A 22,589-nucleotide genomic window follows, 5' to 3' on the forward strand; every position below is an offset into this window, starting at 1 on the left:
GGAAAGGATAATCATTTTGATTTTCAATTTTATATAAAGTGTATATACCAAGTTAGGTACTTGTATCCATCTGTGAATGATTTATCCGTAACGTTATCTTGTGCATGAAGAGGCTTGTGCAGTTCAAATTCAGGTTTGTGCCAACACTACTGGCGAAGTTATAAGAACTTGTTGACTTCACATACTTTTCCGATTTATTATATTCAAACTTTTCCAGGAGAAGGTATGTGCCTTATTAAGAAGTTGTTTAAATGTGTGGTCCAGTTTATATGATGCATTTGTGTGTTTCTAATACAACATTGTAGTTTCCTTTCATATTATCAGAGGAGGTCTAAATGAAAATGAGCTTCGTTTGAAGTTAAAAGAGGTCTCTTGGCCATTTGAATGGACTTTTGAATCCGTAGCTAGCTTCAGCTCCTCAGCTTCTATCGACTGCAGTATTGAATCATGATGAATAAATAAACAAATAGCATAGGGTACATGAGTAAATTTTTATCCTGCACTGCACAACCAATCTTGTGAGGATTGACGAAAAGCTAGTGAGGATAAACTTTTCTGAATGTTAGAATTATTATACCTAAAACTGCAAAATAAAACCTACAACTCATACAGAAGCTGCTTGTGAAGCCGATGTAAAAAGAGACACTTAAAGCGCTAAAAACAAACCACAAAAACCCCTCGGTTTACAGAGTAGTTATCCTTGATGAGCATTGGAAATCCCACCACCAGTAGAAGGGTGTTAACGAGTGTACCTGCACCTATGTGCTCCTTGTGTCATCTAATTTTGGACTGAGTTACAACTTCAAGAGGACAAAAGTTTGAGTTCAGCCAACTGGTTGGAATGAGAGGGATGGAAAAAAAATACATCATTACAGTTTTATATAGTTTAGAAGAAAAAGGAATCCAAACAGTGAAGTAACACATATGGGATAGTAAGTAAAGTTTTCACACAAAAGGTGTTTGTTGGGTTGCCAACAAACACCTTTGAGGAAGAACTTTGCAAAAGTGGGGGAAGAATTTCAACAGGACGGGGGAAAAAAAGTAAAAGAAAAGAAAAAGAAATGAAGTGAGGCTATGTACTTGGAATCTTAGGGTGAGAGAGGAGCCAGGAGACAACAGACAATAAAAAGTGAGCAGGTTGGTGGGGTCAGTAACTACAGGTCAGAAAACGTCAGCCCACAGAGCCAAAGGTGCATGCAGAAATGTGCAGGGCGAGGGCAAAGTAGAACAAGTACAGTCTAGTGGAGAGAAAACAAGTTCTCACTGATAGTCACATACAAAATATAAATATAAAGTAAAGAAGAGGATGCCAGTTTGCTGGATAACAGCACCACCTCTGCAAAGCAAAATTAGTCTTAAACATTTTTACTAGGCAAGAAATTCAATGAATTAACGTTTAATTCTGTAATATTGAGAAACTCTGCTGAGACTACTTATGTTAGGATTTGTTAGTATATAAAGTTCTTTAATGTAATAACATTTTTTCTGCTATTTAAAAAACAAAACACAAAAAACAAAAGAATAATGCACGTTAAGACGGAAACGACATTAAGGTTAGCCAATCCAAAAGTAATTTGGTGGTTTGTATAACTGCACCAGCTCCTATAAGAGGTTTTCTGCTGCAGAGGACAAGTTAGTCTTACCAGCTTCAGAACAAGAACCACATTTAATGCTTACCAGAGTTAAAGAAGCAGCAACAATAACATCAAATGTTGGGAGAGACAGAAATCAGAACTTTAAGACCAAAATGCTGAAAAACAATCCAATATTGAAAATCTGTCAATAAGTAGTTAATACAAGATTATGTAAAAAGCTTCAGGAGCTGAAACATGAAGCTGTTCAGAGAATAAACATAGTGCACAGCTGACTTACCCACTTACAAAGGTATCGAAGCAAAAGGATGCTAATTTGAAGAACCTGTGTGTGTTACAGTATTACAAATGCTGACAGGGTCTCTCTTATCCAAAATGAAATGAGATTAGACTATCCGTGATAAAGTATCTTTCCTGTAATCCCTTACTGTCGCTGCTCTATTCATCAGCAAATTTGAATTCCTGGATTTGGCCTCCGGAGTTGCCACGTGTTCCAAATGTTTCCCAGGCATAGTGGGAACTGTTTAGATGAGTCATTGCTATGCAGGCTACAGGCCATTGTGTTCAAACAGGTGTAACCTATAAGCTTGTTCTTTGCCTGCCAGGATTTTCTGAATAAGCTAGTGATTGAACCACTTTCATTCAGCTGCACTGGGCCACCACTACAATCAATGTGTACAGTTTTGGGATATTTCTCATGATCACACGCACAATGAAGAGTTCTGCACGCTAAACAGGTGACATTTAATAAAGGCCTCTCTAATTATCTGTTTAATGACAGCTCACCAGAAGACCTTTTCAAATGAAGTCATGAATTTAAATAACTCCAGGGTATATATACCAAGCAATGTGACTGCCTCATTCTCTGTATGTTATTAAACATATGAATTCCAGTTCAGATCATTCAAGACCGATCGAACGAGAACAAATAAGATCGGCTGAGGGATTCCTAAACAAAATAAATACAGAACACATTCACAGATGCTCGTTTACCTTCCTCTTTGTTATATAGGGACATCGAAATGCGTTATGTAAGAAGGAGTTGATATGGCAACGAAAGATTGGACTGAAGTGGATTAGATTTAACGCCGCCTCTTAGGAGTGAACATACTTCTGTGTTCATTAGGCCTTGTGCTGCGATGATAGTGGTTGCTAGCTAGTGGTTGAGGAAAAAACTTTTAAACAAATAAACTAATGGAGTGACAAAACTTAAAAGTCCAGACAGAAAAAAGAGACACAATGAGAGGAGTCAAAATGGCAGGAATTTAATTAGACATCCTTGGTTGGATGTACCAAAGTGATGTCAATACAATATTTGTACACTGTATTTTTTTTGTTCTGCGTGTGAATTTTATGCACTCTGTCATATGGACTTTATGGTTTTAATGACCACTTATGTTGAGTTGAGTTCACAATTTGGCTGCACCTACCAGTGATGGAGGGCAGAGCATTTGATTGTTCACTTCATCATCTTTAATAAAAAAGTTAACTTGTTAATACAGAATCAACATTTCTGCTCATGCCATAAAGTTTTCACAAAAAACAAAGGAAAAATCAAAAATGCAGAAACCCAACTTCCAACAACTAAAAGAGGGCGACAGAAGGCACATGCAGACAAACAGGGAGGCACATTTTGGAAAAGGATGTGTAAAAGAAACACACTTTCATTTCAGGATAGAACACAATAAACTTGTTTCGAGTATTGCTCACATGAGCTTTGCTCAAGTAGTTTTTCATCCCTGTGGAATTTTTGACCACTAATAATGCCTTACAGCAGTGTTTAACCAGTTTTTTTTTTATCATCTTGTAAACCAACAAATGTGCAAACCACATATTCCTACTAGTGGAGTCGACTGATAACAGCTGGCAAAAATGCTACGCAAAGACCTCAACGGCATTTTTTGTGAACAAAGGCAGGAAAGAACACTGCCGGTCAACAAATACGCATATTTCTAACTATTCAAAAATTCCAGTTTGCAAAGACTTCATCAATAGGGAAACTTTATCACACACAACTTTCTTTTTTAATGAGAAAATGCCATCTAGTATCATTGATAAGTGGTATGTGATGCTGGAGCGCACAGCAAATGCAATGGCTTGGCTGTATCTGGGGAGCTGAGTAGGTATGTGAGAACATGCAAATTAAACCACGCTAACAAGGAGGTAGGAGGACCAACTGTGCCATCGGTGATGTGGAGGAGGCAACTGTGAGTGAGCCAAAGGTGGAAAAGGTTTCTGAGAAGAATGTTGTTCCAGTCATCTCCAAGTTTGCTTAGCTTAGATTTAAGACCTTTTAATGCCATGTGGAATAAATAATAAACTTTAACAATGTAAAAAGGCAAAGAAATGAACTGGTGACCCATAAAAACACAGAGAAAACAGCCACATTGATATAGGATGAAACTTCTAATGTCAAACAATTAATTAAAATATATTCAAGATTGTGGAGATTTAATTATGTAACATAATCTTGCAGGTCTTGAAACTGAAAGCATCGGTATCCTGGGGGTGCATTGGCTAACGGTAAATGGAATGCTTATACCTCCTTACACCAATGTTGCAACTCTGAAGCAATAACTCTTCTCCTACCTGTACACTCCAGGCGGTGTCTGTGGGATGATGAAGCTCTTCTCCAGGTCACGGAGTACATCATTCAGCATCCGCACGTGGGAGGGGTCACGCTCTTTTGGGTCATTTGCCGGCCGCATAGTTTCTGACTGGAAGAAAGCTGCATGGTCTCTGAGAGCGGAGGCTGAGGAAAGCAAGGGCAGCGATAGTGCACTCTTGTCTAGACGGATATGTACAAAAAGAAAGAAAGAAAAACAACAGGAACAATGGATGAAAAAGAATATCGCGTTTAAGCTATGCCCACAAAAAAATATTAGCCTAAAAAGAGAGACGATATGGAGTCACTAGTTGTGGTTTGAAAGTTTGAGAACCAAAATCTCGGAGTAAATGTCTCAACAAGACCTGTGAAATGAACAATTTACACCTTAAGGGCTGTTTCAGGACTGGACTGCCTGTAACAAGGACCAAATCACTATCTTATAAGCCACATCACATTTGAAGGTGATCTTATGTATAAAATACAGACAAAATTAATGCATGGCAACACAAGTTTACATCACATGTCAAAGCATAAACCCCATGGGTCAGCTGTCAGGATCGACACGGTATCAAATATAACACAATAAAACACTGCGGTGCATTGTCTGGAGTCTCGTGCATGTCAGATGCCCTTGCTGGGAACAGCAGCCTTTGCAGTATTAGCTGGAGCAAAATAAGTGGTGCAATCATAGATTTTCATAAAACTGCACGTGTGAGTGGTCAGAACAGGGCTTCCATGGAGCAATCTAAAAATAACAGCAGCACTGGAAATCAGAAATTCACAAAGACCTTGAAAGTCAAAATAAGGCAAGGTTTTTGATTTTAATGAGCAGAGTCAGAGGTTTGTCTGATTGCACCTTATAGCCAGAATCAGATGGGAAATTGCCCTGTTATAACCGGTGCCTTCTTCAGCATATACCACAATAATAGAAGTCATTTAGGGATAAACTTAAACCACATATTAAACTGATACAGCTCATGGACGGATGAAAGAAGAGTCATGAAATACTTCTCTAAATAGTTAAAGCTGCTAGCCTTTGCATGCTGTTTTCACAAGTTTAAAGATCAGGAATGAGCTGCGTCACATGCTCAGATGCTGCTGGTCACGTCTATGCATTGCGGATATCAGCTGCGGGTATTAGAAAAATCAGAAATCAGTTATTTTCTTATTTTATCTAATCAATAGAAAATTATTACTTCTTCTTCTCATAGCATAGCAAAAAGTTTAGACCATACATCTGTTCCCTATCTGGCTTCAAAATTAGTTTGTGACCTGAGCAGTCTCTCTTTTAAACCTTCCACCAACTGGGCACTAAACACACTAAATTAAACAGATTCCCCCTATCGAGCTAACGCGCATACATATCCAGTAACGATGCAATGTTGTCCTCATTAGGCTGTCAACACAAAGCAGGCTTGTTTTACAGTACATTTGGCACCGCAAATCAATTACCTTTCATTTACAGTTAATTGCCTTGTATTCTTGGCTCTATTAAATGATATCTGGCTGGATTCAATGGGCCTGTTTTGGAAAGGCTGAAATCTGCCATGCAACTGTTTGCATGAGGACAAAGGTTCTTGTTCAGGTGTTCAGCTCTTAATGGTCAACTGTCAGTTAGCAATAAGCAGTACACAGCAGTAAGCACAGCAGTAACACTGTTGCCAAATAGCGACTGAGGAAAATACAGAGGTCATTTTTAATTTGTTCTATTATACGAGCTGATTATGTCCTTTATGCTTTCCATGTTTGCATATGTAGAAAAACAATGATGACCCATGCATTCCAGAGGAAACACAAAACTTCATTGTTAACATTTCCATTAAAGAATAACAATAAAATAAACCACTGCAAGATTTGCTATTTTTGATACTTATACATAAGTATTCTCATATGGTTACTATTACTATTGGTATTATGCTGTTTTGCTCCAGACCTGTTATGACAGACATCTAAAAAAGAAAAACGAAAAAAGAAAACAACTGGGCAGGGGTGAGCTTAAGCTAGAATTACCCTAATTTACCATTAATCTAAAGGGGATCTATCTGGCGATTGCGGACTTCACTGAACCCATAAAAGGAGATGAAAGATACAGACATCGTGCAAGGTTCAGCTGTATGAAAGTTGTTCCTGGATTCGGAGAATGTGAAGAGCTGACTGCCTGGGATGACAGAAGAGAGAAGGGCAGACTTCTTGAGGATTATGTGTTATTATTCTAAAGAACAGCATAAACTAATGCCTTCCAAGATATTAATCGACAGACCTTCCCGCGTGTTTGTGCTCCTTCAGATAAGAGTGTGTCACAGTAGGTTTGAGAACAGAGCGTGACTCATTGCAGAGGAGAGTGGAAGACAGAGGGGACAAAAATAGACAACGAGCGCAGTTCTCTCCTACAAATTTAAATGGCTCTGGCTTCTCGCAGCCAGCTGGGACTCATGAAATATTGTTTGATTGTTGTAATCCATCACATCTTTTGACACACAGGGACGTGTGTGAGTGTTTGTGTTTGGGTATACAGTTGGGACATGGCCTCATGCGATGACAGAGGCAGAGAGAAGAAGTACAGGAAAGAGCTTTAAAGTGATGTTTTTTTTCAACATTCATTTATATCAGGGAAATTATTCTCATTTTCACGTATTCTTCAAGAATTATGGCTTTCTGATTTTGCATTTGTCTTTATTTAGTTTTTAATTAAAGTGTTTTATGTCTGTTGCTGTTTTTTGAAATTACACTTGCATTAGGACCAAGTAGGTAATATAACTAAACCTACATTACCTTCCTGTGTTCTGTCAAAGATACCAAGTATCAAACTGTATCAGTATCAAGCTTTGTTACTAAAACTCTGTATACATAATAACTAAAATGTAAATTTTCTTTCTGTCAGGTTTGTAAACCAGTGGATATTCTTTAGTGCTTCCTTATAAGTAGTAATTATTGAGCTCACATGAAGAAAGATAATATCTGCTCCCAGTCGGAGGTTGAAGTGGACACTCTCTTAACTAGCTGCATGTTTTTTTTTAAATCTCAGAAGAGGTAGTGTAATGTACCTTTCAGCGCTGTAAAGATTTTCAGTTGTACCAGAGCTGTCATTTTATTTATAGCTCTTATAGCGTCAATAAAATATTCATCATAGGGTGTATCTGTAAGGGATTACTGGTGTCTTATCTCAGTCATCGTCACCAAATGTCACCAATAGACTGAAACCTCTGAAAGGAAACAGTAAAGGAGCACATGTAATGACACGTGGAAATGATGACAAAGAGAAACTACACAAAAAATAAAATAAATGACAGCTACAAGGTCATTTTTAAACCCCTTAAGCCCACCAAGGTTTATGCCATATTTCACAATCTTACAGCAAGTCATCCAAATCTGCACCAAGATGCTCCACCTTATGTTCATGAAATCCACAAATACATACACAAAACAACACTAATAACACTGTGCTGTGTATATATAAAGACATTACTTATATACTGTATATTGTGGAACCTTTTATAATATAATTTTCCATATCAATCTCTTTGCATTTAATTTATTTTTTGTGTGTGTGGAAAAAAAACACCACTTTGTTCATTGGAAGGGTGAAAAAAAAGTGTAAAGCACACAGCAACTCAAATAAATACATTGTAAATAAAAAACATTCAGCTGCGCACACAGTCTTGTTGCTGTGGCATTTGTGTCTTCCAATAGTTCACACAATTTGGAAAGAAAGGCTGTGTGGTTTCAAATAATGATTTAGAATATATATCTACCATGTCATGTCATGTCATGTCAATTCAGTTCGGCTCTGGTATATTGAGAACATGAACTGCAATTAATCCACAAGCAGTTCCCTTTTTACAGATAAATTACATGTTAAATCTCAAACATTTTCAAGCTCTTCTTTTCAAACTTTGACTCATTATTCAATTAATAACTAACTACTGAGCACACAAAGATAGCTCATCGTCGTATTCACAAAGCCTCAGAGCACATAGGTGATGTTCATGTCACATGACTGTGGAGGACTACAGGACGCCTAAAACTCAGAGGGTCGTGTCAGGTTGCAACAGATTTGACGTCTGTTTCACTTTTCCAGAAAATAAAACTAAAAGAAATCTGATTTGTTTTCAATATAAGCATGATAAGTCATAAAATAACTATCAGATTGCATCAAATGTTGCAATCAAATTCTGCACAGAATTGAAGAATCATTTCTTCCTTTTAACTAAATCCCCCAACTCTTTGAGTACTTCATCTCAATCTTTTAAAATTTCTTTTCTTTTTTCCATTCAAAATCATGTGGCTATGACTGTGTTGCCAGTGCCACCAGGCACACAAACGGAGACACCACCAACACATTCGCTACCTTCTCCAACTCACCCTACGCCTCTCTACCACCTGCACTTAACACCGACTGTGACAATGAGAAAATGTGCTTCTTTTGGTTATTATTAGAATTTAGATACTGAATATATGATTTTATTAGCTCTGTATGTGTCTAAATAACATGCTGTGCAGATGAAAGTGGTTAGTGTCCACCTGATTTCACCAGAGGACATTATGATAGCATCCAGCAAAGCATACCTCATGCCTGCTATTTTCTGCATGAACAACACATACTCCTAATCCGGTCGTTAAGTGATGACGTGACGAATCCTACTTCCGGGCCTAAAGTAGTCTGCGTTTAATATGGCTTTTGTGTTGTTAACATGTTTAATGTTATGTATTTTCTTCTATTTAATCTCAAAAAGCTCCTAAAACAGTCAGTGATCACTGTTGACCTCCCTTGGCTTTTATTACCACTAATCATTTATTTAAGCTCAGTTTTTAAAACCTTAGGATGTAACTACAGCCCAGCCCATGCAGCAGTATATGAATGACTAACCTCGTATTGTGGATGGATTATCTCAGTTGTTCTCCTGGCTGAAGTTTGGTCCTTTTACAGCATCCTGCCATGCGATTACATTTGTTCCTGACCACCGAGAACACTCACGTTAACTTTTATTGAGTGGAAAAAAAGTTAGCTTGTTTATATTATGCTAACATAGCTGTGTCACTAGCGGTCACGTAGCACATCATTATATACCAGCTAGCCAAACTTCAGTAACCCTACAAACGTCACTGCTGTTTAGTTTTCTGTCTTCATTTATGTTGGAAGTGATAACAGAGCTGTACGTTTTAATTTGTTTCCAAAACCCCGCAGTCAGGACATGCTATATTGTATTTAGATAGAAGCTAGCGAGCTAACTTCCTGCTAACTTCTAACTCCGTTAAATGTCATAAATTCCATTTTCATGGATGCCTGGATGTTAAACTCAATTGTTACACCTGGTAGAGCAGAACGCTGATCATTTTATTAAAGATGAAAGACAGTTTTTCAACTCTCAGTAATGCCATAGTGATCGTTTGATATATGGACCTGCAGCGGAGTTTAGGCCCAGACACGGCTAGTGACGTTAGACTTAACAACATAGTGGTTAATGATGAGGTGAAATGAGGTTAAAAAATTGAAGACTTGAGGCATCAACATAGTTTTATAAACCATTTTTGTCTTTGCAGAAAAATGTTGGCCGAATTCATTTATGCAAGGCTGAACAGACATTATTCTTCTCAAGGCCTTCTGACTGTGAAGCCATCCTGATAAAGTGGAGAATAAGAGTGTCCTTATGGTGACGGGCAAGTGCGTGGAACTGAAAGCACACAGAGCAGTAAATATGTTCTGTAACTGGCTTGAGAATAGAAATTTTTTTAGCGAAAGAAACCTTTGATGTTTTGTTAATATTAGTGGCTGTGGTGTCCTTGGTGATCACTGATTGGACAGTCAGAATGTAACTCTCTGTCCATTTAACGTTCTTTCACTGATTACAAGCAGAGCCCTGAGTGTTTCACAGCTAAATGTTCATTAAAGTACTTTTTTAGAATGTGTTCAAATTGAATGTCCATTAAAGCCAAGGTCAGTCCACGACAAATTCTGAAAGAAACTTTCCTCCTCTCTGTTAATCATATAGTGGATCAACCTCTTGTGCAAGTGCAACAAAGAATCCATTACAAGTGGATTTTTAATTTTTGGCTACGAATCGGAATTAATTAGCAGCTCAAACCTTGTACAATCAAAGCTGCAAGACAAAGTGTTTAGCAATGTCATTTGGAGTTTGTGTTTTTGCTCTAAAGCAGAGGAATCTGGGAAATGATAACTAAATTTCCATAACTGAGCAAAGTCAAAGACATACATGAAGAAATATACATGCCTTTGGAACAGGAGTCACAAGTTCCATTCCCACCTGGGATGTCTGTATGCAGTAAGGGTGCTCGGGCGTTGCCCGCATTGACAAGGTCCACGTCAGGTATTGAGGAACCAGGGCACCCTGATGAGAAGAGGGCATCGGTGGGCAAGAGACGAAAATAGGGGGCTGTTGGAATGCTACTAAGCAAGTAACCCCAGCAGAAGGGGGTACAAGAATAGGAGCATTAGGTGCAGTTACTCCAGCAGATCCCAGGAACAACATCTGAGATCTCTGACCAGAAGAGCGCAGTCCTATGAACAGCTAAGATACTGCACAGGACCCTCAAGGACCCCATCATCATGGTTTGATATGCCATGATGATTGTTGACAGCGCAGATGAAGAATGATTTTTATTATTATTATTTTTCTGGAGTTTGGACTGGACACATGAATATTGGTTACATGGCTTTGGTTACATATTTGATTAGAAATATGACACATTTGCAACGTTTGCACTGAGCCTCATGTCCCCCTACTGATGATAAAATGTGATATTGCTTAGACCTGAGCAAAGTCCTTGGGCACTTGCAGATGTGGAAGTCTACCATGGTAACTAACTCAGTGTGTGCTAAGCAAGTAGCCCCCCACTTATTTAGACCACCATTGGCTTGAACTGAACTACAGACTGTCATATCCCCAAAACATTAAAAATCTTCTGTATAGTTAAGGTTTTACTTCGTAGTTGAAATGTTGGAAGTTTCAGAGTGGAGAAACGCAGCAGAATAAAGCCTCATTTACGTAATTCTTCACATGCTTAATTTCACAGTTTTAAGCCCTAAATTCATATATGATTGCACTGTCATCAAGAATGTGGGGATATTGTTATCTTGCCAGAGAGACTAGATGGTTAGCACTGTGTAGACTGATGAGATGATAGATAGGAATATACTCACCAGTGGGATTTTCAAGGATAGAAGGGAGCCATCATAAAAAGCCACCATTATATATACTGAAGTCAGAGCTTCATAATAGTGGTTACCTTCTCTCTTTACTCTATCTCCAGACTTAAATGTAATTATAGAGTGAAAGGAAGCTATTTGGCTTTGCCACTGATATGCCTAATTAATCCTGAAAATGTACAATGGATTTTAAGTGTCAGTCAGGTATAAGGTGTAATTCCTTCATAGACACACACATTTAGTTTGATTTCCTCAGTGTATACTAGTAATTCTCAGTGCTGAAATTAGAAATGATCTACCTATCTTTGAGCACTGCTGTTGAGGACCAAAGGAAGCCTTGATACTGGGCGCTATCTGAACAGTAAATTAATGGAGATTTATGTCAGATCAGACTAGACCAAAGGCAGTTTTGTATAAAGGGAGAAAAAAGGAGCATAGTGATTAAAAAAAAGTTGAACAAAACGTGTTGGGTGGGGGGTTCAATTAGCTCTGGTTGTTTGATCTGAGTACCCTCCATAACTGCCAGTCATGAATACTGCTGTGCTCCATGCTGGCTGTGAAGAATCCATTAAATATCACTGGTCCTTTGCTGCAGGGGGCTGCTAAAACACCCAGAAACTCACTCACACAGCTGTTTCACATCCCCTAAATGTGCTCACAGTGAGCATTTAGAAAACTCAAAAAAAAACCAAACAAAAACAACCAACAGCACGAGTTACCAACCATTTAGCCTATACATAAAGAAAGACACAACAAATGTCCTGATAGCACACTCGAAATAATAATCACTAACAGTACTCTCTCGCACAAGTGTAAAAAAACCCTTTTCATATACAAAAGCTTTCAGCAACTGCACTTTTTTCTGTCACCCCCATTTCCAGTGAATGTGAAATTCAGAACAGCACTTTATTGTGGCTCCTGCTCTCTTAGTCTTGTTAATAGCCTGTTTACTTCTACTTTGCTTCGCTTCTGTCAGTCAATGGCTACAACCAGGGAAAACCTACAAAACCACGAAGCAGCAACAAAAAAGCAGAACCAAGTAACATGACTTCAGTCTGCTTGTCTATCAGTCTCCTCTTCTTTATTTCAGTAACACGTACACACACGCTGACTTAGCTGTTTATTGAGCTAACATTTTAGTGTTTTCTGTTTGGCCTTTTTCCTCATCTAACTGTACATTTGTTGTTTAAAATATAACCAGTTTTCAAATGTTGAAACAAGTTTAGCAACAGCGGTGGCAGCAAAGAATCATCATAGTTTGTTGTTAGGAAACCATCACACATGCTCATGTGAATTTTTAGAACTCAAAACACTTTTATTGACATGTGAAAGGCTCTCCTGGATCATGTTTCATGTCAGTTCTTCTCAATTCCTTGAAATTTCCTTTGCTGTCAGCAAATTAACATGAGCAGTAAACCTCCTCTATAAAACGCTGCTTTGCAGTAGATTGATACGTTGGCCATATGGTAACAAATGAGCCATCTTTGGAAAGGCGTCGAATTTGACAAACCAAAACAAACCAAAACAGCAAAACGACTTTGGAGCGGAACTTCGCAGCTGGGTTATGATTATGTTTTTCTATTCGATTATACGTTTCTGACTATGAGAATCAATATGAGCACAACCTAACATACAAGATATTAATTCAAATTCACTTCAAAAAACTATTTATTTATCCCCAAGGGGGTGATTAAAAAAAGAACAGAGAGCATCATATGAGACATAGAACATCAAACAAATATAAAAATAAATACAAAAAGTCAATATAAGAAAAAGTCAAAATAAATGCGATCTCGGGAGGAGGGGGGGTTTTAAATGGAGTTTAAACTAACTTTAAAATGGTTATTTTTATGAGCTACTATCAGAATCAGGGGCTCAAGTGAATTGTTCCTAATCCTCTTATTTTTTTTATCTTGGTTAAAATTATAAGGTGTTCAAATTATACTATTTACGTGCCAGCTTTATCTACAACCACTGCCATTAACCAACCCACACACAACAGCAGCCCCGCACCAGGAATTATTTATCATCATTCACTATCTGTTAACACACGCACACATCAAAAAGTATTTATTTCACTGTCCTATTCCTCCTCCTCTTCTTTCTCTCCATCTGGTGCTTCTCTGTATTTTTAAACAGCAGAGATAAGAGCCCTCTCCCACCTGTTTTCTGACTAAGCAGGAGAGGCTTGTAAAAAAAAAAAAAAGCATTGAGAAAATCAGCACGTTCACCAAAGTCAAATTTATAACTTTAGGACATTTATAATGCCACCTGGAATTAAATTTAATATCAATTTAATAACCACAATAAAAAGCCCCAAATCTGTCACAGCCAGTCTCTTTCTGATTAGACACAGCTGATGAGAATAGTAAAATTACATGTAGGCATAAGGAAAGATGACACTGGATGACAGTCTAAGAACAGGGTGTCCAATTGTGTATTAAAAAAAGAGATAAAAAATAAAATAAAGCTTGTTCCAAAAATGAGTAGCAGCACCACTCTGTTTCCATTCATCCTTAGCACCGTACACAATTCAGTTGATTTATTTAATCTTTTTAAATAATCTTTAATTTATTTAATTTACCTCTTTCTCACTCATAGCATCCAAGCAAAAATAACATATAACACATAACATAAAACATAATAAATAGAAAAAAGTGTAAATAACTGCATTTAATACAAAATGTTTAAAATTAAGATATTTAATATAAATATATAGATTGTTTTTGTTTATGTTCTTGTTTTTTTGGTAGTCTAGCACAGTGGTCCCCAACCCCCGGGCCTCGGACCGGTACCGGTCCGTGAGTTGTTTGGTACCGGGCCGCTAGAGTTGAGGCTCAGGAGTGAAATGTATGGTTTTCAGGGTTTTTATTGGTTTTCAGCGTTATTTTGTTATCGTTTTTATCGTTAAATCGGTTTTCCTGGGTCTTGTCACGTGTGTTATGAATAAATCAAATTTATTTCTGTACCGGTACTAGTTTTATTTTGTTGTATTTATCCATGACACCTTAAAGTCCGGTCCGTGAAAATTATGTCGGGCATAAACCGGCCCGTGGCGCAAAAAAGGTTGGGGACTGCTGGTCTAGCAGACAGCTCCTTAACCGCCACTGACAGCAGCCTCATAGCAATCAAAGGCCACGTCCCTAATATCATATTTCAAATGTTAACCTTTGAACAAAATAGGATTATTATAATCATTATGATTAATCAGTTCACTGTAATGGGACCTCAGGCCACTAAAAATATAACAAGTGAACTTTTTGAAAAATTAGCCCCAATGCTCATAAACTTAACAAACATGTTAACATACACAGTGAATTATTCGGGTAAAGTTTTTTACTTGTATATGACTGATTTTATACAAACTTATTTGGATAATACACGCTCTATTACTTAAGTTTCTTAAGCATTTAAATAATGATGCAACTTCAGACTAACAGTGTCTTAGTGAACAGATTTGTGTTTTTGCTCTTTTTCTAATTTAACACATGATCTAATGGTCAGAGGCAGCATTCAGAATATAGCTAGCTAAACCCACAGCAGAAAATAAAAACTCCTAAATATACCTTCAGTAACCATAGTAACGGTTGCTCCATCTTTCCAACAACACATATAATTAACGAAATATTAGACTGATGACTGAAGAGCAAATAAATAAATAAATAAGAAACATGATCTACTTATCCAAACAGGTTGTTCTAATGATGGAAAAATGCCAAAGATTTGTGTTTTTTTTTAGAATATGGACAGAACTTAGACTGTTATAAAGTCCTACAGTAGGTTTAGAAGGATGGCTGCAGTGGGTGATATTACCTTTTTTGACAAAAAAAGATTAAGTAGGAATTGAGTAGCGAGAGTAGCCGAATTAAATATCGGAAGCTTCACGTATGAATTATATAAAACTCAACAGTCTGGACCAGCGAAACCACAGCACATTTCTTTCAACTTTTCTTGTTCTGTGCTACTAATTGATGGTGTAATTTCCTGCTGCTGTTTGTTTCTTTGTTGGATGGTTCACCTTTTAGCTACAAAGAAATGACACTCATTTGTAGTACGGTTCTTCAGCACACCACTTATGTGCAAAGTTGCCAAGACGGTGTAGCTTTCATGCTCATAAAGTGCTTTTGAATTGAAATGACAGAGAAGAGAATCAGTGGAACAGACATATGGGTGATGAAGAAATAGACATAGGGGCTACAGGCAGGTATAATAATCAGTCATCTCTCTCTCTCAGGTTATAATCTGTCCATTAGTCTCAGATGAGGAAGCATAACCACTCAATCTAGGCATTAATGGGACAATGCTTACATACTTAGACAGAGCCACTGAACCCGAGCCACTGAGTGATTGCCTTAGTGGTACAATGAATGAGACTTGAAGTTAGAGCTACAGTACGTGTCATGAAGAGCATCTCTCCATCTCCATCTCTTTCAATCTCTGATCATAGTGTGTGAATGATTGATACACCTTGGGTTATAGATTTATTTTATCACGAGTCTGAAGAATCAGCTCGGTACAGTGTGCACCAATCAAAATGTATTCATAGAACTCACTCGGTTCGACAGCGTGCTTGTTTTCCTCATGCATAACAAAACTAACATTGCATTATTTTTTTATTTTTTTATTTTTGACTTTGAGGCTGTGTGAAGGCCGCGTGCAGGGTAAATGTATTAAAGCCTTTGTTGTCCATCCTCTTTGAATAGTCATCTTAATATTCAAGGACAGTCTTTGCATGTTTGGAGACTGTGACTGAATAAGCTGATTTTGGCTCAGAAGGCCGGAGCTGTGCAGCATGCTAACCGCTGAGTATTTGACAATGTACATTTTCATGGGTTTCAATTCATCCCTTGACAAAACTGCTATGTTTTCTAGCTAACGGCACACATTTTTTAGGTTTTATAAATGCAAGTGTGTTTATGCAAGTCATACAACAGGGCCATTTAATTTAGTCAATTAATTTAGCTTCGAATTGATAGATTATTAACTTGACCTACAGTACAAGATACCTGCTCGCTCTAGCCAGATTCCACACAACATTTATTCAGTATAATCCAAAATATCCATTCCTAATGTTAATTATATCTTATAATTAGATTGCTTAGTGAATGACATTGATTTTTTGGAATAACAGAGGATCGGCTGCATGCACAGAACAGATATTAACCTGACGATCCACAGGAAATGAAGTTTAATAAATTAAAGTAAAAAATGACCAGAGATTTCAAGGAAAAAAAAACCTGCTTTACTGCAAATGATCTCTCAAAGTGAACGTGGAATCTGTATGAAACACCTCAGTGGTTTACTACAGTCCATTAGCCAAGGCATTACAGCCATACTGGACTGTTATGAATCTGGTGTTTACATCCATTACAGATTTCCAATTTCTTTTCAGTTTCTACACACACACACACACACACACACACACACACACACACACACACACACACACACTGATACAGATTCAAGACCACCTTTTCGATACAAGGATATATACTGTGCTGAAAGAGGAGAACCAAGAACAGTAAGAGCAGAAGAATGAGAGGGTGCAGAAAAAGCTATGGGAGTTACAACAAAAGGACAACTCAAGAAGACTTAGTTTTCTCAGGGCTGATGTAAAAGTCTGAGAGGGATTACATTTGACACTTTACTGGATTTACAAATTAAAATAATCAAAGTCAGTATGTTGTGTAATCATGAGAGAAAGACTTTGGTTTAATCAGCTGAAACAGTTCTTCATTATTCTGCATGTCCATGTGTATGTGCCTGCATGGAGAAACATTCTGCAACTCTTTTGTTGCATGTTGAAATTGTTGTGCATCCTTATGATATCCTTTTTTCCAAATGGGGTTTAAGTTAACTTTGTAGATTGTTTTTCCTTTTAAAAAATATGAAAATCTTTTTGAGAGTCACAGTAATTAAGTAATTGGTCACTGAAATATATTAACACATATGTTCTCTGGCAGCCACATCACTGTTAATATCTTCTTCAATGGTTGCAATATGGGACCAAATTTGTATTATGTATTTAAAAAGCTATAGAAAGGTGTGGACAGAGTTTTTGTATCCTTATTGTGTCTTTCTAGGAGTTTCCCTTTGATAGCTCAAAACTTTTGGGAAGAGCATATTTAAATGAAACCTACAAATCTGATTTACTAAGGTGTGCTGCAGGCAATTTGTTGCAAATTGCATTGAAGTCAGTGCAGTAAAAAGCATGTCTTTTTTTGCGCCTGAAGTGACTGTGATAGTTGCTGCTAGGACTGTGGATTTATTTGAAATGCCAGGGGAGGATGTTGTCAGGAAAAGCATGTAACTGGTGTGGGTGGATGGCTCGGTGCTCTGAGAGCGTTGCCAAAGCTTTGGATCTGTCATGTAACTCTTTACTGAGTCCAATGTTTTAAATGCACATGCAGCTTTTTTTAAACCTTGGATATATATAACACTGAAATGTCTGTCAACTTGCAGAAATTCATGATGTGTTAAATCGATATATAATATCGACTTTCATAAATACATGCTGCCTCATAGAGGAAAACAAAAGCAATACATGGATTTACATCCACGGCAGAGTAAGGGTAACTCATTCTAAATAATGTTTCAAGTTTGTCTGCACATCATGCAGCTCAAATTTTACACACTTATTTCAGGTTTATCACATTTATCCAGAGAAACCTATAATGCCTACCTATAAAGTCCCCTGCAAATTTTACCCTTATACCAAAAACACATGGACTCTCCTCAGCGGAGAAACACTAAAACCTGTGCTTACGCGGTATTATTTTGGTAGGTACATTATTCGCTCATTCTTTGAGTCTGATAGCGAATTTTTGCTACTCTTTACTGGCTGGCTGTGTTAGAATTTAATGCATTGTTAGTAGATCACCCACAGAACTGTCCACTCTCATCAGTGCATTTTTGAGATTGTGGTCTCAGGTAAGTCTGCCACTTAGTGAATCTGACTCTTAGTCTGTCCTGGTCAAAATTTGGACAAAAGTTACTTAATGCATTATTTCAATGAGCATCCTGACAAAGGGGTTCTGCAGTTTTGCAGTTTGAATGGTGATATTTTAGCCTGCACTGTGTGAAACTACAGAAAGCTCTGCGGTGTGTGTGTGTGTGTGTAGTAGCTGCTGTCATGGACTTCTGTGCAGATGCATAACTCATTTCCACAGACCAGCCACCTTATGCATCATTTCCTAATTTACACTCCCCAACAACCAACATGAACACTCCCACAGATACATAAAACAAAATGCTTTAAGTAGGCTATCTTTTACAGCTGCACCGCTGCAGGCCTGTGGGTCTCAACACATTGTATGAACTGGTCTTTGGCTTGTTAGCTAAACACACAGACAGCAACTGCACAATTTTGACATAAAGAGCTGAAAAGCAGACTACAGAGCCCTTTGCTTAAATATTAGCTACCTTGGATTCAGAACAAAGAAATACAGTTATTGAACTCAGATTCTTATTATTCCTAACTCATTGTCATGTCTGTCTAAAGCGGTAGATACTCAGGCATAACTGCTACTTGTTTTCAATCTGAATGATCATCTTATGCCAAATAATTAGTCTCTTTTTAAAATAAAAACCACAACTAAAAACTTTTTATTGTTATTTTTCCTTTTTCCTTTGCACACTACTATATGTGGATATGAAGAAGCAAATCTTTTTACTCATCCAGCAGACAAATATAAAGTCATATTATGATATTATCTTGCTTATGCCCACTTTTCTTCTTTGACTGTTTTGTTCTCCATAACAACTGAAAGAAATACGAAACTCTTCATCTTCAAAATGCGCCACACTTTTTTGCTACCTTTGTTTGTGTGCTTTTTAGTGGAAGTCAGTCAGTATATAGTACACCTAGCCTCATCATTCTCTCCATGCACATACCACTAGACTGTATTTTATCATCACCGCAGTTGAAAACACATGATCATCAGTGTTACCTTTGAGCTTGTTTTGAACATCCAGGGCGATGTCTAGAGGGTAAAATGGCAGCACGGGATCATTGACCAGTCGGAGAATTGCTTCTGCAGTCATCTGTGGAAACACAGCCAAACAAATGGTTTAGTAAGTTAGCTCCACTTTCTTTTTTCTTGCCATTCCCGCATTCAGACATGACACCAGCATAGGTGGATAATTTTCTCAATTAAAAAAACCCAAAACAAAACAAACAAAAAAACCAAAAAAAGAACTAAAACAGTAGTGGGCCAGTTAGGCTTTCTACTGTGCCAGTCATAAGGCTTACATGTGTGCTACACCTTTTACTAAGTAATTCTTCTGTCAGATTATGATTGCCAGTTGATTGGGTTTTTCTTTACTTTATGTTTTCCTGTCAAAGTTCTCTTGTCAAATGAATTTTAAATGAGAGATTACAGATTTGTAATGGGTGGTTGGTTGGCTGAAGTCCTTGTGACTGTCATCACTAAAAAAAAAGCTCACTTAATGACTTGTCACTTTGTATCAGTCCCATGCATATTGCTAATAGGAAGCTCCTCTACGTTTGAGCAGCTTCAGGGGCCATTATTATCTACTTATAATCACTGATGAACACAGAGTGGCACAGATAATGTAGCCATCTAATGGTTATGTGAAAACCTATGTGAAAAATTTGGTTTCCAAATGTTATTGTAAGCTAGCAAACTCAGCTAAATAGTATGGAAGCCCATTTCTGCCACTAAAAAAAAAAGTATCCATAACTCGAAATTTCGAGTTCTCTTTCTCGAAATTTCGAGTTAGCTCTGCTAGTCAGTAATCTACGTGAATGATATCATTTTCTTGTTACCCAGAAGGATATGGTGCAGATGAATGTGCATTTAAAACTGGATCACAACAAATTGGCGCTTTCGAGAGTACGTTGGCTGATAGTAATGCCATGTGATTCAGCTAATAACACAAAGATTTCATCATTTGTGAAGCCACGCTGAAAATACTCAGCAATTTGTGCAATTTGTGCATTCATGGCTGTAATACTGGTAGCTTAGCTGTAGCATTTGTAGCTGAGGGCTTCAGCTTCCGGGTAACAAGGAAATGACGTCATTCATGTAGATTACTGATTGGCAGAGCTAACTCGAAATTTTGAGAAAAGTAAGTCAAAATTTCAAGGTACTTTTCTTGAAATTTTGAGTTAATAAGTTCAAATTTCATGTTATGGATACTTTTTTTTTTTTTTTTTTAGTGGCGGAAACAGCCTTCCATACAATAGAGCCCAAATAATGTATTGCATGTATTGCAAACTTTGAACTGTTACAGTTCAATGTCAACTTCCATTGATCCAGTTGACTATCTCTTCTAACTCTTACTGTCTGCTTCTGTTGGCACTTAAACCTAGAAACACTTTTCAACAGCCACCACTGAATGTGTTCACAGCAACTTAGCAGTAAGTCACCTTCTGGTGGAATGTATGTTACTGATAACATTCAAAAAAGGTAACCTCTTTTCAGGTTGGTTGCTTTCTTCTTCTAGGATTTGGTATACATCATAGTCCTATCCAGCTGGAAAATTGCAACATGTTTTTGCTCTTTCAGTGCCTTTAAGAGTATAATCCACATTCAGCAACAACACAAAATCAAAAACAATGAAGCTTAAATGAAAGAAATGAATCACCTTCACTTTCACGCCAACATTTTAACATCAGATTTTTAACACCTTTCGGTTATGTGTGTAGAATGTAATTGGTGCTGAGGAGGATGTAAAATTTCAATGAGTCAGATCATGTCTTGTCCTTTAAGCTATTGCCAGCCACAGATCTGATTCTGCACCCAATAACCTGGTGGTCCAGATTGTAAATTAAAAAGCTGACACTCTATGCAACATTGTGCTTTTCATACTGATTAGATAACAGCTGTCTTGTGAGGGAAAATAAATAATTGGGACACCTCTGGCTGCAATGTGAGCAAGCATTTATGGAGATTCCCGCTTGTTCTGGCACCCCATACTGAGAAGCATCATCCAAATTACAGAGAGTGTCTGTCTGGCTCTGCTCTCACACTGAAGTGTCTGTCATCTTGATGCAAACAGATCACTGCCACTGATTCAGCCACTCTCTTCACAGGTAGAGGACTTGGCATGGCTTCCACTTGTTTTTTATTGGGTGTATAACATCACAGTGAGCTAACCAATTACTTGGTATAACATCACAGCTGTGATTATGGATATATCGACTCTTACTCTCCACCTAGACTATATTCTTCCCACAGAAAGTAAACCCAAGTACATCCTATTTTGTATTTCACAGTGACACGTCGTAACTAGAATCACTTTTATCAGCCAAAGACATCACAAGAAAGATTTAATCTGAGCCATGTTCATTCGCACATTAAGATGCCAGATAGAGAACGCGGTCTGTTCCTCTTTTTTTCACCTTTCTTTTTGGTGGAAAACTAAAAAAGGCACCAACCTTTTTCAAACCTGCTTTAATTTTTCTGTGTTTACTGGAGAGATGTAACAAAGAAACTAAGTGAGTGGACGGCACGGAGTGCTACCGTTCCAGGTGGAATCACATCGTGGATGTTTGATTACCATATTATTAAAGAATTTCAAATTAGCACCAGAATCTTACTGTAGATTATTTTATGTCTCTCAGCCAAAACAGATGAACTCAGTATCATTGATTATCATCTTTTAATGGCACCTTTATAAGGCTCTGTGATCCTTGGAGAAGTGTTGCGTGCATTCATGCAGGTGAAACTTTGACCTGCACCACCTAACTTAGCATTCATTTCAACCACTTCACGGAATAAAGCCTCGTTTAGCAAGTTAATAATGCAACAAGAGCAAAAAAAAGAAAAAGTTCAGAAATGATCAGAAACATGTCAAAGACTTCAAGTGGGTAATCTTGCAAAGCCAGCTGAGCATCTCTAGTATGGGAAAAACTGAAGTGGCAAAAACTCAGTAACCACCTGCACTGCCAATGGAAACTATATTTGCTTTGCAAGTTTAGTTGATGTCATGTAAGAGCAGAAAAGTCAAAAGCATTTGTGTGCACAAGACTGCATATGACTAATTCTTGGAGGCATTAAGCACCAGTGAAGATCTAAAAAGTTTTAACAGAAAGAAACTGAAAATGATTCATTTGTTTTTTTCCCCAGTTATTTGTGAGTAAAAGCTGCAAAGTTTTCTTGTTTCCAATTTTTGAGCAGAATACAATGACGGCTCCTTCTGAAATCAACAGATGGCCCAAACTGGTAGCGGCTGGTACTTAGTAATGCCAACAGAACAC

General features: G+C 37.6%; 1 protein-coding gene across 1 annotated transcript in view; it reads right to left on the minus strand.

Moving 5' to 3' along the window:
- Positions 1 to 22,589, minus strand: part of naaladl2 (N-acetylated alpha-linked acidic dipeptidase like 2) — a 472,039-nt gene that overhangs the window by 13,606 nt on the left and 435,844 nt on the right. Inside the window, exons 15-16 of the mRNA XM_085449971.1 lie at positions 19,315 to 19,408; positions 4,182 to 4,380 (exon numbers count right to left, since the gene is read on the minus strand). Coding sequence (XP_085306097.1) covers positions 4,182 to 4,380; positions 19,315 to 19,408 — 293 coding nt within the window. The remainder of the gene's footprint in view (positions 1 to 4,181; positions 4,381 to 19,314; positions 19,409 to 22,589) is intronic.

Source organism: Copadichromis virginalis, linkage group LG23, assembly GCF_057382275.1.
Source record: "Copadichromis virginalis isolate Kocher_CV1m ecotype Utaka linkage group LG23, C_Virginalis_male_GT1.1, whole genome shotgun sequence".
NCBI classification, from domain to species: domain Eukaryota; kingdom Metazoa; phylum Chordata; class Actinopteri; order Cichliformes; family Cichlidae; genus Copadichromis; species Copadichromis virginalis.